The sequence below is a fragment of the Ahaetulla prasina genome, chromosome 1 (genome assembly GCF_028640845.1).
Source record: "Ahaetulla prasina isolate Xishuangbanna chromosome 1, ASM2864084v1, whole genome shotgun sequence".
NCBI classification, from domain to species: Eukaryota; Metazoa; Chordata; class Lepidosauria; order Squamata; family Colubridae; genus Ahaetulla; species Ahaetulla prasina.
In genome coordinates, this window is record NC_080539.1 from 369724310 (window position 1) to 369739283 (window position 14974).

The 14974-nt window shown below is 46.3% G+C and overlaps 1 protein-coding gene across 1 annotated transcript in view; it reads left to right on the plus strand.

The window, feature by feature from the left end:
- LOC131188357 (transducin-like enhancer protein 1) overlaps positions 1-13893 on the plus strand; it is a 98848-nt gene extending 84955 nt beyond the window's left edge. Inside the window, 5 exon segments of the mRNA XM_058163583.1 lie at positions 883-1130; positions 3436-3583; positions 4515-4665; positions 5756-5832; positions 13332-13893. Coding sequence (XP_058019566.1) covers positions 883-1130; positions 3436-3583; positions 4515-4665; positions 5756-5832; positions 13332-13439 — 732 coding nt within the window. The 3' untranslated portion in view covers positions 13440-13893.
- Positions 13894-14974: the final 1081 nt, after the last annotated feature.

Here is a 14974-nt window from a genome sequence, read left to right on the forward strand (position 1 = left end):
CCTCTTTCTTTTCCTTCTCTTCCTTCACCTTCTCATATTCCTTCCTTCCTTCCTTCCTTCCTTCCTTCCTCCCTCCCTCCCTCCTCTTTCCTTCCTTCCTTCCCCGCTTTCTTTTCCTTCTCTTCCTTCACCTTCTCATATTTCTTCCTTCCTTCCTTCCTTCCTTCCTTCCTTCCTTCCTTCCCTCCCTCCCTCCCTCTTTCCTTCCTTCCCTTCCCCCTCTTTCTTTTTCCCTTCTCTTCCTTCACCTTCTCATATTCCTTCCTTCCTTCCTTCCTTCCTTCCTTCCTTCCCTTCCTTCCTCCCTCCCTCTTTCCTTCCTTCCCTTCCCCCTCTTTCTTTTTCCCTTCTCTTCCTTCACCTTCTCATATTCCTTCCTTCCTTCCTTCCTTCCTTCCTTCCCTCCCTCCCTCTTTCCTTCCTTCCCTTCCTCCTCTTTCTTTTTCCCTTCTCTTCCTTCACCTTCTCATATTCCTTCCTTCCTTCCTTCCTATAGTAATCAACTGAAAGGAAATTCATCTGCCCACCCCAGTTCTTTTCCTGTAGCTTTAAATCTCTCTGGGCAAAGCTGATCCTCAGCAGGAACTGCTTATGGTGTTTTATAGCGTCAATTCTTCACGCTGACATCGAGATTTAAAGTTGGGCTTTCTTTATTTTTACGGCTCCCCTCCCTTTCCTCCTGCTTTGAATCCTCAGCGAAGGAGCCGGGAACTTTTTCTTTTAGAACCTCCTCGGATTCTCAAGAAAGCCCGATTTCCCCCCCAACTGCCCTTTGCAAGGGATGGGAATTCCGTTTATTTATTTATTTATTTATTTTTCATATTTATATATGTTCTTCCCCTCCTTCCTGATTTTCTCTTTCCCCCCCCCCTTCCAACCCAGAACCGAGATAATTACATCCGATCCTGCAAGCTACTTCCCGACGGCCACAGCCTCATCGTTGGGGGCGAGGCCAGCACCTTGTCCATCTGGGATTTGGCGGCCCCCACGCCCCGGATCAAAGCCGAGCTGACCTCCTCCGCCCCGGCCTGCTACGCTCTGGCCATCAGCCCTGACGCCAAAGTCTGCTTCTCCTGCTGCAGCGACGGCAACATCGTGGTCTGGGATCTGCAGAACCAAACCCTGGTTCGGTAAGGATTGGGTGGGCGTGGCCAGGGGTGTGTGACAGGCAGCACCCAGCCTCCTGCACCCTCCCCTGGGAGCAAAAACGGGCTGGGGGGGAGACTGCACTACCAACTGCCGTACCTCCCGTTTTGGGCCTAGTAGGCCTCCCTGCAAGGGATGTGGTGGCTTAGTGGGTAAGACGCTGAGCTTGTCGATCGAAAGGTCAGCAGTTCGAATCCCGAGTGCTGTCATGTAACGTGGTGAGCTCCCGTTTCTTGTCCCAGCTTCTGCCAACCTAGCAGTTCGAAAGCAGGTAAAAAATGCAAGTAGAAAAATAGGCAAAAACAATCTTCCAAAGCAGGGGTCTCCAATCTTGGCAATTTTAAGCTTTGCTGGCTGTGGAATTCTGTGGAATTCTGAGAGTTGAAGTCCGCCAGGCTTAAAGTTGCCAAGCTTGGAGACCCCTGTTCCAAAGGATGCCAATTATTTATAGCAGGGGTGTCAAACTTGAAGTTTGCTGGAAACAGCAAAGGACCAGCCCATGGTGTGTTGTGGCTCCGGTCCCAGGGCCCGGCCTCCTGGAGCCGGATGACTCGGAGAGTGAGGAGGAGGAGCTGGCAAGGCCTCCTCCCCCCCCTGGATCTTCCTCCTCCCTGGCACCGTCCCAGATTCCAGCAGCCGGCGAGGAGGAGGAGAAGCTGACAAGGTCTCTTTCCCCCGACCCCTCCTCCCTGGCAACGCCCCAAGAACCAGCTGCTGAGGATCAATCTTAGCTAGATGCGAAACAGCAACACCGAGGGAAGCGTGCACAGCAGAGGAAAGGGTGGGGCAGGCCCAGGGAGTGCTGAGTCATGGAGCCACACCCCACAGGGGATAAAAGCAGGGAGAGTGCTCCGTAGGCCCTTGTGTCGGACAAAGTTACGGACTACTGGCTCTTTGACTGTTTTGAACTGAAGGCTGGGATTTACTTGTGGTTACTTTAGATCATCCTGCAGACTCCTGGTTGCCCTGGCAACGCCCGTCGGCACGCTGCTGCTTGATAAGGACTTGGCTGGCAAGTGAAGGAACGTTGCCAGAACTTTTGTTGCCAGAAGGAACCCGGCCAAGTGTAAATAAATTGCTGGCAGACAGCCTCGGCTGGCGTATAGTTTTGGGAAGGAAGGGAGGGGACAGAACACGGTGCTTCTGCCAGCGTCCTCCCGAGCTCCATTTTCGGCTGCGACGGCCTCCTGCAACCCTCTGCCAAGCTCCGTTTTCACTGGCAGAGCACTCGGGCCACCGCAAGCCCCCCCCCCCCGACATGAGTGACATCAAGCTGCCCACCCCCCCAGGTCAAATACAACCCTGATGTGGCCCTCAATGAAATCGAGTTTGACACCCCTGATTTATAGGGTGTTTCCGGCACGGCTATGAAATGCACTCAGGTACACTTTCATGGCCATAAGGACTAGGAACTTGCATGAGTTTGGTAAATGAGTTCCTAAAGATAATTCTATAATCCGTGGAATGGGAATGGGTTTTGTTGTTGTTGGTTTTTTTGCTCATGATTCTCCTCCTTTCCATCCTCTTCCTCCATTTTTCTTCTCTTCTCTGTCCTCCTCCTCTTCTTTTTCCCCTCTTCCTGCTCCTCTTCTTCTTCCCTTTCCTCTTCTCATCCTCCTCCCACGCTGCTTCTCTTCTTCCTCCTTCCTTCTCCCCTCTTCCTCTTCTTCTTCCTCCTCTTCTCTTCCATTTCTCTTTTTCCCTCTTCTGTGCGGCTTCTCTTCTCTTTTTCCTCCATCTCTTCTTCCTTTTCTTTTTTCTTCTCCCCTCCTGTTCTTCTCCTTCTCTTGCTCCTCTTCTGTATTTTCTTCCACCTCTCTTCCTCCTCCCATGCTTCTATTCTTCCTCCTCTTTGTCCTCCTCATCCTCCTCTTCTCCCATTTCCTCCTCTTTGTCTCTTCCTCCTACTCTTCTTTCTCTCCCTCATCTCCCTTTTCCTCCCATGTTTCTTTACTTCCTTCTCTTCTCTTCCTTTTCCTCCTCTTCCTTTCTCTCTTCCTCTCTTCCTCCTCCCATGCTTCTATTCTTCCTCTTCTTTGTCCTCCTATTCCTCTTCTCCCATTTCCTTCTCTTCCTGCTTATTCTTCTTTCTCTCCCTCATCTCCCTCTTTCTCCTTTTCCTCCTACATTTCTTTACTTCCTTCTCTTCTCTTCCTCTCTTCCTTTTCCTCCTCTTCCTTTCTGTCTTCCTCTCTCCCTCCTCCCATGCTTCTTTTCCTCCTTCCCTTTTTCCTTCCCCTTACTCCTCCTTTGTCTTCTCCCCCTCCACTTCTTCTCCTCTCCCTCCAGGCAGTTCCAAGGTCACACGGACGGAGCGAGTTGCATCGACATTTCCAACGACGGCACCAAACTCTGGACCGGCGGTTTGGACAACACTGTCCGGTGCTGGGACCTCCGCGAAGGCCGGCAGCTGCAGCAACACGACTTCAGTTCCCAGGTCAGCCGGGAGAAAGGAGGGGACAACCCGGAAGGTTGGGTAGCTCAGAAGGGTGGCCCAGTTAGATCGGGGACTCGTGGTATTTAATGTCAGAAAGTCTGTAAAATACAGATAAGGCCTCAACTTACGACCACAGAATTTCCGTTGCTAAGTGAGGAATTTGTTAGGTGAGATTTGACCCATTTTACGACCTTGCTTGCCACAGAAGCAATGGGTGGAAACCGATCAAGGAGAGAAGCAACTTGGAACTAAGGAGAAATTTCCTGACAGTCAGAACAATTAATCAGTGGAACAACTGGCCTCCAGAAGTTGTGAATGCTGCCAACACTGGAAGTTTTTAAGACGATGTTGGATAACCATCTGTCTGAGATGGTGTAGGGTTTCCTGCCTGGGCAGGGGGTTGGACTAGAAGGCCTCCAAGGTCCCGTCCAACTCTGTTATTATTATAGTTGCTAAATGAACCTGGCTTGCCTGTGGATTTTGCTTGTCAGAAGGTCACAAAAGGGGATCACATGGCCCCAGGACACTGTGACCGTCATAAATGCGAACCGGTTGCCAGGGACACGTGAAATGTCAATCACGTGACCCCTGGGGATGCGGCAACAGTCACAACTGTGAAAACCTGGTCCTAAGTCCCTTTTTTTCGGTGCCGCTGTAAGTTAGAATGGTCACTGAATGAACTGTTGTAAGTTGAGGACAGCGCTCTGCCTTACTTTCTGCTCTCGTTAACTATCTCTCTCATGGAAACCATCCTGCCTCTTAACCCGGCTTTGGGTGAGATTGCAAACTCATCAAGCTTTGGTCATCATGAGGACTAGAAACTTCGGGCTGAATTTGGGGTCGCTTTTAGTTTTCTGTTTCCCTTTTCTTTGCTTGGGTTGCAAGTATCCCATCTTTCTCCTCCTCTCTCTCTCTCTCTTTCTCTCTCCAGATCTTCTCCCTGGGCTACTGCCCCACGGGAGAGTGGCTGGCGGTCGGCATGGAGAGCAGCAACGTGGAAATCCTCCACGTGACGAAATCGGAGAAGTACCAGCTGCACCTTCACGAGAGCTGCGTCCTCTCCCTGAAGTTCGCTTCCTGTGGTGGGTGTCACTCCTTTAAAGGGGCTCTTTTCACCCCTTGGCATGCCAACTTTCTGCGGGAAGATGCCCTCACTCTGTGTTTTTCCACTTCTACCCTCCAAACAACGCTACAGAGCACTGCACACTAGAACAACTAGACACAAGGACAGTTTTTCCCCCGAATGCCATCACTCTGCTACACAACACTATTCCCACAACACTATTTACTAAGACTGTATTACTGCTCTTCTTCTCATCCTTCCTATTACCGATCTCCTCCCACTTAGGACTATAACCTTGTTGCTTGTATCTTTACGATTTGTATTGTTTTATTTAGTTTCCTAGTATGATTTTGATCGCTTATTTAGTATCCTGTGACTGTCGCGTTGTATCTTATTATTCTTGGTGAATGTATTTTTTTTTATGTACACTGAGAGCTTATGCACCGAAGACAAATTCCTTGTGTGTCCAATCCCACTTGGCCAATAAAGAATTCTATTCTATTCTATTCTATTCTATTCTATTCTATTCTATTCTATTCTATTCTATTCTATTCTATTCTATTCTAATAATTCAATTCTAATTCCTATTCTATTCTTCTGTTCTATTCCTACCCTATTCTAATAATTCAATTCTAATTCTTATACTATCCCTATTCTATTCAATTCTAATTCTTATTCTGTTCCGTTCCATTCCATTCTATTCTATTCTATTCTAATCTAATAATTCAATTCTAATTTTTATTCTTATTCTATTCCTATTCTATTCTATTCTTCTGTTCTATTCTATCCTATTGTAATAATTCAATTCTAATTCTTTTTCTTATTCTATCCCTATTCTATTCAATTCTAATTCTTATTCTGTTCCATTCCATTCCATTCCACTCCACTCCACTCTATTCTATTCTATTCTATTCTATTCTATTCTATTCTATTCTATTCTATTCTATTCTATACAAGTGGACTTCAACTCCCAGAATTCTCTCCACCCAGAACCACTGAACAGCTAGTTTCAGACGAACACCCAAACTGAGTTCATCTGATCTTGGAAAAAAGCCAGGCTAAGACCTTGAAGAGACCCACAAGCTTGCTTCCGTTTCTCTCTCATACAGGGAAATGGTTTGTGAGCACCGGGAAGGACAATCTGCTAAACGCCTGGCGGACCCCTTACGGAGCCAGCATATTCCAGGTAAGAGTTGAACCCTGTTCCTAAAATGATGCAAAGCTTTCACTGGTTAATCCAATTAATCCAATTTAAAAAATTTTTTTAAGAATTAAAAAATTCCAATTAATCAGTGGAACAACTTGCCTCCAGAACTTGCAAATGCTCCAACACTGGAAGGTTTTACGAAGATGTTGGATAACCATTTGTCTGAAGTGGTGCAGGGTTTCCTGCCTAAGCAGGGGATTGGACTAGAAGACCTCCAAGGTCCCTTCCAATTCTGTTGTTCTGTTCTGTTCTGTTCTAAAAGGAGGGATGGATGGAAGGAAGGAAGCAAGGAGAGAGAAAAGGAAGGAAGGGAGGGAGGAATGAGAAGGGGAAAATTATCAATGAAGGGAGGGAGAGGGGAAGGAAGGAAAGAAGGAAAGGGAAGGAAGGAAGGAAAGAGAAAAGAGAAGGGCGGAGGGAAGGAGGAAGAGAAGGAAGAAAGAAAGGGAGGGAGGGAGGAATGAAAAGGGGGAAATAATCAATGAAGGGAGGGAGAGGGGAAGGAAGGAAAGAAGGAAAGGGAAGGAAGGGAGGAGAGAGAAAAGAGAAGGGGGGAGGGAAGGAGGAAGAGAAGGAAGAAAGAAATGGAGGGAGGGAGAAACAGCAGAAGTTTTTAAGAAGCTATTGGATAACCATTTGTCCGAAGTGGTGTAGGGCTTCCTTCCTAAGCAGAGGGTTGGACTAGAAGACCTCCAAGGTCCCTTCCAACTCTGTTATTCTAGTCTAGTCTAGTCTTTTCTATTTCTATTCTATTGGCTAATTTTTAATCTTCTACATTTTATCCTGTAAATTGGAAAGTGGGAGGGGCCACATCGCTGCTCATGAAAGACCCGTTTTTTAAAATGTGGAGATCGTGTTGGTTTGCTGATTAAAAAGGCGAAAAGGTTGCACAAGGGGAATCTCATCACCCCGGCATCCGGCCACCGTCATAAATATGAGTCAGTAGCCAAGCAACTGAAATTAGACCACATAACCATAAGGAAGCTACAAAGGTTATAGCTGTGAAAAATGGTCGTCATCACTTTTTTTTAAGCGCCATTGGAACAGTCACTAAATGAACGGTTGCAGGTCGAGGACTACCTGTAGAAAGGCCAGTAAGACGATGGCTACAGGTAGTCCTCGATTTACAACTGTCCGTTTAGTGACCGTTTGACGTTACAGTGGCACTGAAAAAACGGGCTTATGACAATTTTTCACCGTTACGACCGTTGCCGCATCCCAATGGTCTCGTGACATTCGGATGCTTGACAGCTGGACTCATATTTGTGACATTTGCAGTGTCCCGGGGTTACGTGATCCTGTTTTGCGACCTTCTGACAAGCAAAGTCAACAGGGAAGGAAGCCAGATTCGCTTAACAACCATGTTACTGTCGTGTCCCACTCCTCCGCTGACTGCCGGGTCAGGGAAATCTGAATCAAGTGTGCCTCTGCAGCTCTGCCAAAGTCCTAGCAAAGTCCTCAGGGCAGGCAGGAGACCAGTAAGTGACTTCAGCAAGATATGTTTAGACTTTGCCTGACTCAGAGAATGCCAGAAAGCAGGTCCTTTATATAGGCCATGGGGTGTGGCTCCATGACTCAGCACTTATCCAGGCCTGCCCCTCCCTTCCTTCTGTTGCCTCCGCCTATCAAGTCTTCTGACGCGAGGGTCACTCCAGTCAGCAGCTGTTGGCAATTGACCTCCCTCAGGCTCACATGCTGTGGGGGAGGGGGAGGGGTCTAGTTGCTCCGTTTGCCTGGGCATGGAGCCAGGGCTGGGGGCTGGAGGTACTTCTTCTTCCTCAGCCTGTCTGGGCATGGAGCCAGGGCTGGGGGCTGGAGGTACTTCTTCTTCCTCAGCCTGTCTGGGCATGGAGCCAGGGCTGGGGGCTGGAGGTACTTCTTCTTCCTCAGCCTGTCTGGGCATGGAGCCAGGGCTGGGGCCGGGAGGCATGCTAGGACATTCCTCAGCGTTCGGAAGCAGATAAGAAGTCCCTGGCTGCGGGGAAAGCGGGCGAGGCACAACAGTTACTAATTGAACAACTGCAGCGATTCACTTTAAGAAACGTGGCAAGAAAATTCGTAACCATGGGACAAAAACTGACTCCACAAATGTCTCAGTTAGCAACATAAGTTTTGGGCTCAACTGTGGGTCATAAGTGGAGGACTATCTGTATTTTGCGGGTAGGATGGTGGTAAAAATACAAGTAAAATCAGATGGTTTCAAAGGCTAGGAGAAGGTTAGCTTGAGTCTCTTAAGCTTCTTCCCATGCCCTCAATCCATTTACTCGAATTGAATAAGGCAGGAAGAGAGCAAAAAACATCGCCAACAAAAAAAAAGGCGTAAACAAAATTGTTTTGCCTCCAACAAAAAAGCACAGCCGCCTTCCGAGTCAAGGTCAGAGCCCTGATGTTTTCACTAATTGTGGTTTTTGCCGGGAACCAGATCTTGATATTATGGGAAATACTCTTGATAATATGCAAAAGAGAACTGGGTGAAAAGTCAAAATATTAACCCTATCATGTGGGTGAGTGGGTGGGAAGGAAGGAAGGAAAAAACCCAAAAGGAAGAATAGAGGGAGCGTGGGGGATGGAAGGAAGAAAGGAAGGAAGAAGGAAAAAGAGGAAGAGAAGTGGGGGGGGGAGGAGAGGGGGGGAGGAAGGAAAGAAGGAAGGAAGGAAAAAACCTGGAAGGAAGAGTAGAGGAGGTGAGGGTGGAAGGAAGAAGGAAGGAAGAAGGAAAAGAGGAAGAGAAGTGGGGGAGGAGAGGGGAGGAAGGAAAGAAGGAAGGAAGAAAAAAACCAGGAAGGAAGAGTAGAGGGAGGGTGAGGGGTGGAAGGAAGAAAGGAAGGAAGAAGGAAAAAGAGGGAGAGAAGTAGAGGGAGGGAGGGAAGAAGGAAGGAAGGAATGAGAAAAAAAGAAAAGGGTGGGAGGAAAGAAAGAAGGAAGGAAAAAAAACCCGGAAGGAAGAGTAGAGGGAGGGTGGGGGTGGAAGGAAGAAGGAAAAAGGAAGAGAAGTAGAGGTGGGAGGAAAGAAGGAAGGAAGGAATGGGAAAGAAGGAAAGGGAGGAAGAAGGAAGGAAGGAATGAGAAAAAAGAAAAGGGTGGGAGGAAAGAAAGAAGGAAGGAAGGAAAAACCCAAAAGGAAGAATAGAGGGAGCGTGGGGGTGGAAGGAAGAAGGAAGGAAGAAGGAAAAGAGGAAGAGAAGTGGGGGAGGAGAGGGGAGGAAGGAAGAAGGAAGGAAGGAAAAACCTGGAAGGAAGAGTAGAGGAGGGTGAGGGTGGAAGGAAGAAGGAAGGAAGAAGGAAGAAAGAAGGAAGGAAGGAAGAGTAGAGGAGGGAGGAAGAAGGAAGGAAGGAATGAGAAAAAAAGAAAAGGGTGGGAGGAAAGAAAGAAGGAAGGAAAAAAAACCCGGAAGGAAGAGTAGAGGGAGGGTGGGGGTGGAAGGAAGAAGGAAAAAGGAAGAGAAGTAGAGGTGGGAGGAAAGAAGGAAGGAAGGAATGGGAAAGAAGGAAAGGGAGGGAGGAAGAAATTCCATATTAGCAAAACTTGGAAAATAATTTTAAAAACAGCTTTTTCTGAAACTTCACGGTGATGAGTAGTAAGTGGGTCTATCTCCAAATGAGACAAGATATTGCAGAACAAGAAAAGACGCAAAATAATAATAACCTGGATCTGCACATATTCTATGCTTGATACATTACGACAGCTGGGAAGAACTCAAGGCATATAGGCAGTCCTCAAGTTACGATCGTAATGGGGCCTGCCCATTACAGTCATAAGTCATGGCGCTTGTAAAGCAGGTCATCGTGTAAATAGCTTGATTGTACAGCCTCTTTTTTTTTGTAGTGGTGCCTAAGGGAATCATTACAGTTGTTAAGTGAATCCAAAATTGTTAAGCGAACACCCTCTTTCCTACGTTTTTTTGTGTGTGTTTTTTATATATATATATATTTATTTATTTTTTTCATAAAAAAGTTTTATTTTTACAATCATGTCAAACAATTCATCCAATGTACAGTTATATACAATTAGTCGGGCCTGCCCAGTCACCACCCCCCTTTTTAACACTCTTCCCTCTTCTACCTTCTTTTACTTTCCTAACCTTCCTCTCCTTCTCTTATCTTTATCCCCTCCCTCCACCCTACACCTTCCTTCTCCTCTTCTACCCTCTTCCTTCCTCTTCTCCTCTTCCTACCTCCTACTCTCTCTTTCTCCCTCCCCACCGTTCTAAAATGGTAACTGGGCAGACCCGACCCTACATTAATTATATTTATACATCTTCAATAATCCCTGTACATTAACCATCACTCCATCTCTACCTCAACCCCCAATTCCCTCCCCTTACCCCCACCCCCACCCTGACTTCCCAGAACAAAATGCAGGGTATCAAAACTAACAATCATAATCCAAAATAATTTTAAAAACAGCTTTTTCTGAAACTTCACGGTGATGAGTAGTAAGTGGGTCTATCTCCAAATGAGACAAGATATTGCAGAACAAGAAAAGACGCAAAATAATAATAACTTGGATCTGCACATATTCTATGCTTGATACATTACAACAGCTGGGAAGAACTCAAGGCATATAGACAGTCCTCAAGTTACGACCGTAATGGGGCCTGCCCATTACAGTCATAAGTCATGGCACTTGTAAAGCAGGTCATCGTGTAAATAGCTTGATTGTACAGCCTCTTTTTTTTTTGTAGTGGTGCCTAAGTGAATCATTACAGTTGTTAAGTGAATCCAAAATTGTTAAGCGAACGCCCTCTTTCCTACGTTTTTTTGTGTGTGTTTTTTATATATATATATATTTATTTATTTTTTTCATAAAAAAGTTTTATTTTTACAATCATGTCAAACAATTCATCCAATGTACAGTTATATACAATTAGTCGGGCCTGCCCAGTCACCACCCCCCTTTTTAACACTCTTCCCTCTTCTACCTTCTTTTACTTTCCTAACCTTCCTCTCCTTCTCTTATCTATATCCTCTCCTCCCTCCACCCTCCACCTTCCTTCTCCCTCTTCTACCCCTCTTCCTTCCTCTTCTCCTCTTTCCTACCTCCTACTCTCTCCTCTTTTCTCCCTCCCCACCGTTCTAAAATGGTAACTGGGCAGACCCGACCCTACATTAATTATATTTATACATCTTCAATAATCCCTGTACATTAACCATCACTCCGTCCTCTACCCTCAACCCCCAATTCCCTCCCCTTACCCCCACCCTGACTTCCCAGAACAAAATGCAGGGTATCAAAACTAACAATCATAATCCAAAATAATTCCTAAATTATAATCTCTAGTCACTCCACACATAATCACACTCTCAATTCCCCTCTCCTTCAGAAATATATCTAGTACAAAATATTTCCTGAATTTACTCATATGCTATTCGATATTTTTTTATCTGATACTTATTTTGAATATAATCAATCCACATTTTCCATTCTAAAATATATTTTTCTTGTGTATAGTCTTTCAAGTAAGCAGAGATTTTTGCCATTTCTGCCAGATTTGATACTTTGAGTGTCCATTCTTCAATTGTAGGTAATTCTTCTTTCTTCCAATATTGAGCAATCAAAAGTCTTGCGGCTGTTATTAAGTTCAAAATCAATTTAAATCAATTTTAAATCAATTTAGTCTCTATAGCTGTACAATCCATAATTATTCCTAGTAGAAAGAACTTTTTTTTTTGGTTGTTGCCAAAATCCAGAAGCGTCTGCCAGTTTTTGGCAAAAATGTTAATTATGACCATGGGATAAAGATACTCCTTGATTTATGACCACAAGAGGCCAACATTCCTGTAGATAAGCAAGACAGTGTTAAGTGAATTCTGTTCCACTTTACGACCTTTCTTTCCACGGTCGTTAAATGAATCGCTGCGGTTGTTAAGTCAGCAACAGGGTTAAATGAATCTGGCTTCCCCGTTCACTTTGCTTCTCAGAAGGTCGCAAAAGAGGATCACATGATCACAGCCGTCATAACTGTGAGGATTTGCCAAGCGTCTTGAGTTTTGATCACATGACTGTGGGGAATGCTGTGAAAAACAGTCATGTGTCACTCTTTTCAGTGCTGCTGCAACTTCAAATGGTTACTAAATGAAGCCAGGTTCGCTTAACAACCCTGTTACTAATTTAACAATCGCAGGGATTCGCTTAATGTCTTTTGTGGCAGGAAAGCTGGTAAAACCTCACTTAACAACTGTCTCGCTTAGTGTTCTGATTTAGGCTTCCCAAGAGCACAAAACAGACTCCTTGTCCCGACAAAAATCCCTTTTTATTAAGTTACTGTGAATTCCTCTCATTCACCGCCAGCAAAGTCTTTCAAGGGAGAATTTACAGTCACAGACCTTATCTGGCTTGGAGAGCTGCCAGGCCGATATCTTCAAAACTTGGCAAGGAGTCACGAACCAATTAAACGAACTAATAGTCTTCCCCTCCCCTTTCGCTCCTCTTTTATTTCCTCTGGGAGGGGCCATTCACCGTCCACCTGTGGCCTTACTCCTGAGTTGACCCTTGTTCTTTAGCTGTTCCCTTCATCTGGCAACTCTGCGTATGCGCATGTCGTGTCCCACTCCTCCGCTGACGGCCGGGTCAGGGAAATCCGAATCAGGTGTGCCTCTGCAGCTCTGCCAAAGTCCTAGCAAAGTCCTCAGGGCAGGCAGGAGACCAGAAAGTGACTTCAGCAAGATATGTTTAGACTTTGCCTGACTCAGAGAATGCCAGAAAGCAGATCCTTTATACAGGCCATGGGGTGTGGCTCCATGACTCAGCACTTATCCAGGCCTGCCCCTCCCTTCCTTCTGTTGCCTCCGTCTATCAAGTCTTCTGACGCGAGGGTCACTCCAGTCTGCAGCTGTTGGCAATAGACCTCCCTCAGGCTCACATGCTGTGGAGGAGGGGGAGGGGTCTAGTTGCTCCGTTTGCCTGGGCATGGAGCCAGAGCTGGGGGCTGGAGGTACTTCCTCCTCCTCAGCCTGTCTGGGCATGGAGCCAGGGCTGGGGCCGGGAGGCATACTAGGACATTCCTCCGTGTTCGGAAGCAGATAAGAAGGCCCCGGCTGTGGTGAGATCGGACGAGACACAACAGCGCACACTGGGAACAGGCTCCAGCTGTTTGTCTGCCTCACTGATGCCTGACTACGAAGGCAGCTGATAACTGTCATATGGCCCTGGCTCCCTCTCTGCCTCCGACGCAGAGCCCTCATCAGAGCCTTCCCCAGACTCCAGGACTGGCCCAGGTTCCTCCCCCAACCTCCTCACTGTCCGAATCTGCTGCCAGCACCGCTGCCCGCTGGCAGGCCGCGACACTTAGCAACGGAAATGTTGGCCTCCATTGTTGGAACTAGAATTAGAATAACCGAGTTGGAAGGGACCTCGGAGGTCTGATAGTCCAACCCGCTGCTGAAACCCTATACCGTTTCAGACAAAATTGTGGCCGTACGTCGAGGCCCACAGCCCTCTCCCTTGGTGTAACCTTCCCTTCTTCCTGTCTCCGCAGTCGAAAGAAACCTCGTCCGTCCTCAGCTGCGACGTTTCCACAGACGATCAATTCATCGTCACCGGATCCGGAGACAAGAAAGCGTCCGTATACGAAGTCATGTACTGACAAGAATCGCGACGTCACTCCAGACTGACCCCAAAGAGAAGGTGCTGCTCATTTTGGCGCCCCTTCTCGGGTGTTTTTTTTTCCAGCCAAAGAATCTCCTCACAATCCAGGAACGGAAACCAGGGATCTGGAACCCACAACGAGGACGCTGGGTGGGTTGTGGGAAGGCAGCCCCCCCTCCGTCTTCCACTCAACCTGAGGCTTTCGCCGAGTTTCGTGGTTTCTCGCCAAGTTGTCCTTATCCTGGCACAGTGGGAACAAGGGTTGGCGCTCTCTTTGGTTGTGTGTGTGTGTGTGTGTGCGTGCGTGCGTGTGTGTGTGTGCGTGCGTGCGTACGCGCAAGTGTGTGTCCACATTGAAATTTCTTTGGAAAAGTTTGTTGTGTATTTTAACCTGGTTTTTTTTTAAAAAAAAATATGAACTTTCAAATAAAGAGATGATGGTGTTTGGGTTAACTGGCCCATCTGGATCGCTTCTGTTTTTGTGAGAATTCCTTCGTGTGGAAAAAGTGGCGGGCCTTCTCACGCACGCTGGGGGCCGCCATCTTGACGCGATTGACCTACGCGGGTTTTTGTGTAACTCTGAAAAACGCCTGGGTTTCTACGCATGTTCAGAGGTGCTGGAGAACTGAAACCTTTCAGGCAGTTGAGGACGGTAAGAAGGAACACCGATATGGACAAGATTTTAATCTTTTTTTTTTTTAATGCCTCCAGTGCTTGGGATCACGAGTGCGGATCCTGGGGGGGTGGGATTCTGAAAAACTTAGAAAGCTGTTTCTCTTTTTAGGTTGCGGAAGGATGCAAATATTCAGGTAAGGGATTTGCTGGACTGCAAAGCTTTATAAAACTTAATTGTGGAAAATCCAATTAAAAGATTTATTGGTAGGCCCTGACTGGAGAGCCGAAGTTAATAAACTTTACAAGTCCGGTATACCATACAGGTAGTCCTCAATTTATGACTGGTCACTATCTATCTACCTACATCTACCTATAGCTATCTATGTTTCTCTCTCTCTCTCTCTCTCGTCTGTCTATCATATGCCTGTCTGTCTATCATCTCTATCATCTATCTGTCTATCATCTAACTATATAATCATATCATCTGTCTATCATTATCTCTATCATCTATCTGTCTATCATCTATCTATCTGTATGTATCATCTATATGTCTGTCATCTATCCATCTGTCATCTATCCATCTATCTTGGTTATTGTTATTGTTGATCTGTTATCTATAATTTTGAAAAACATTTAAAAAATCAGCAAAGAATATAGGAAAACAAAGGAAATGTCAGACAAAAGACAAGATCAAAGGGCAGACGGGGGGGGGGGGGGGAAGGAATGGCTTCCAGACTTATTTTTTCCTTACAGATAATAGATAAAAACATTCATCTGTCTAACATTAACAACAGTCTCCACTACGTGGATAAACCCATGTCGTTCTAATCTTCAAAACCCCAAATCAAACTTTTGCTTCTCTCGGGGCCTCATAAATAGTCCAAGTGACGTTTCCAATAAGAATTAAAAAGTCTTCTT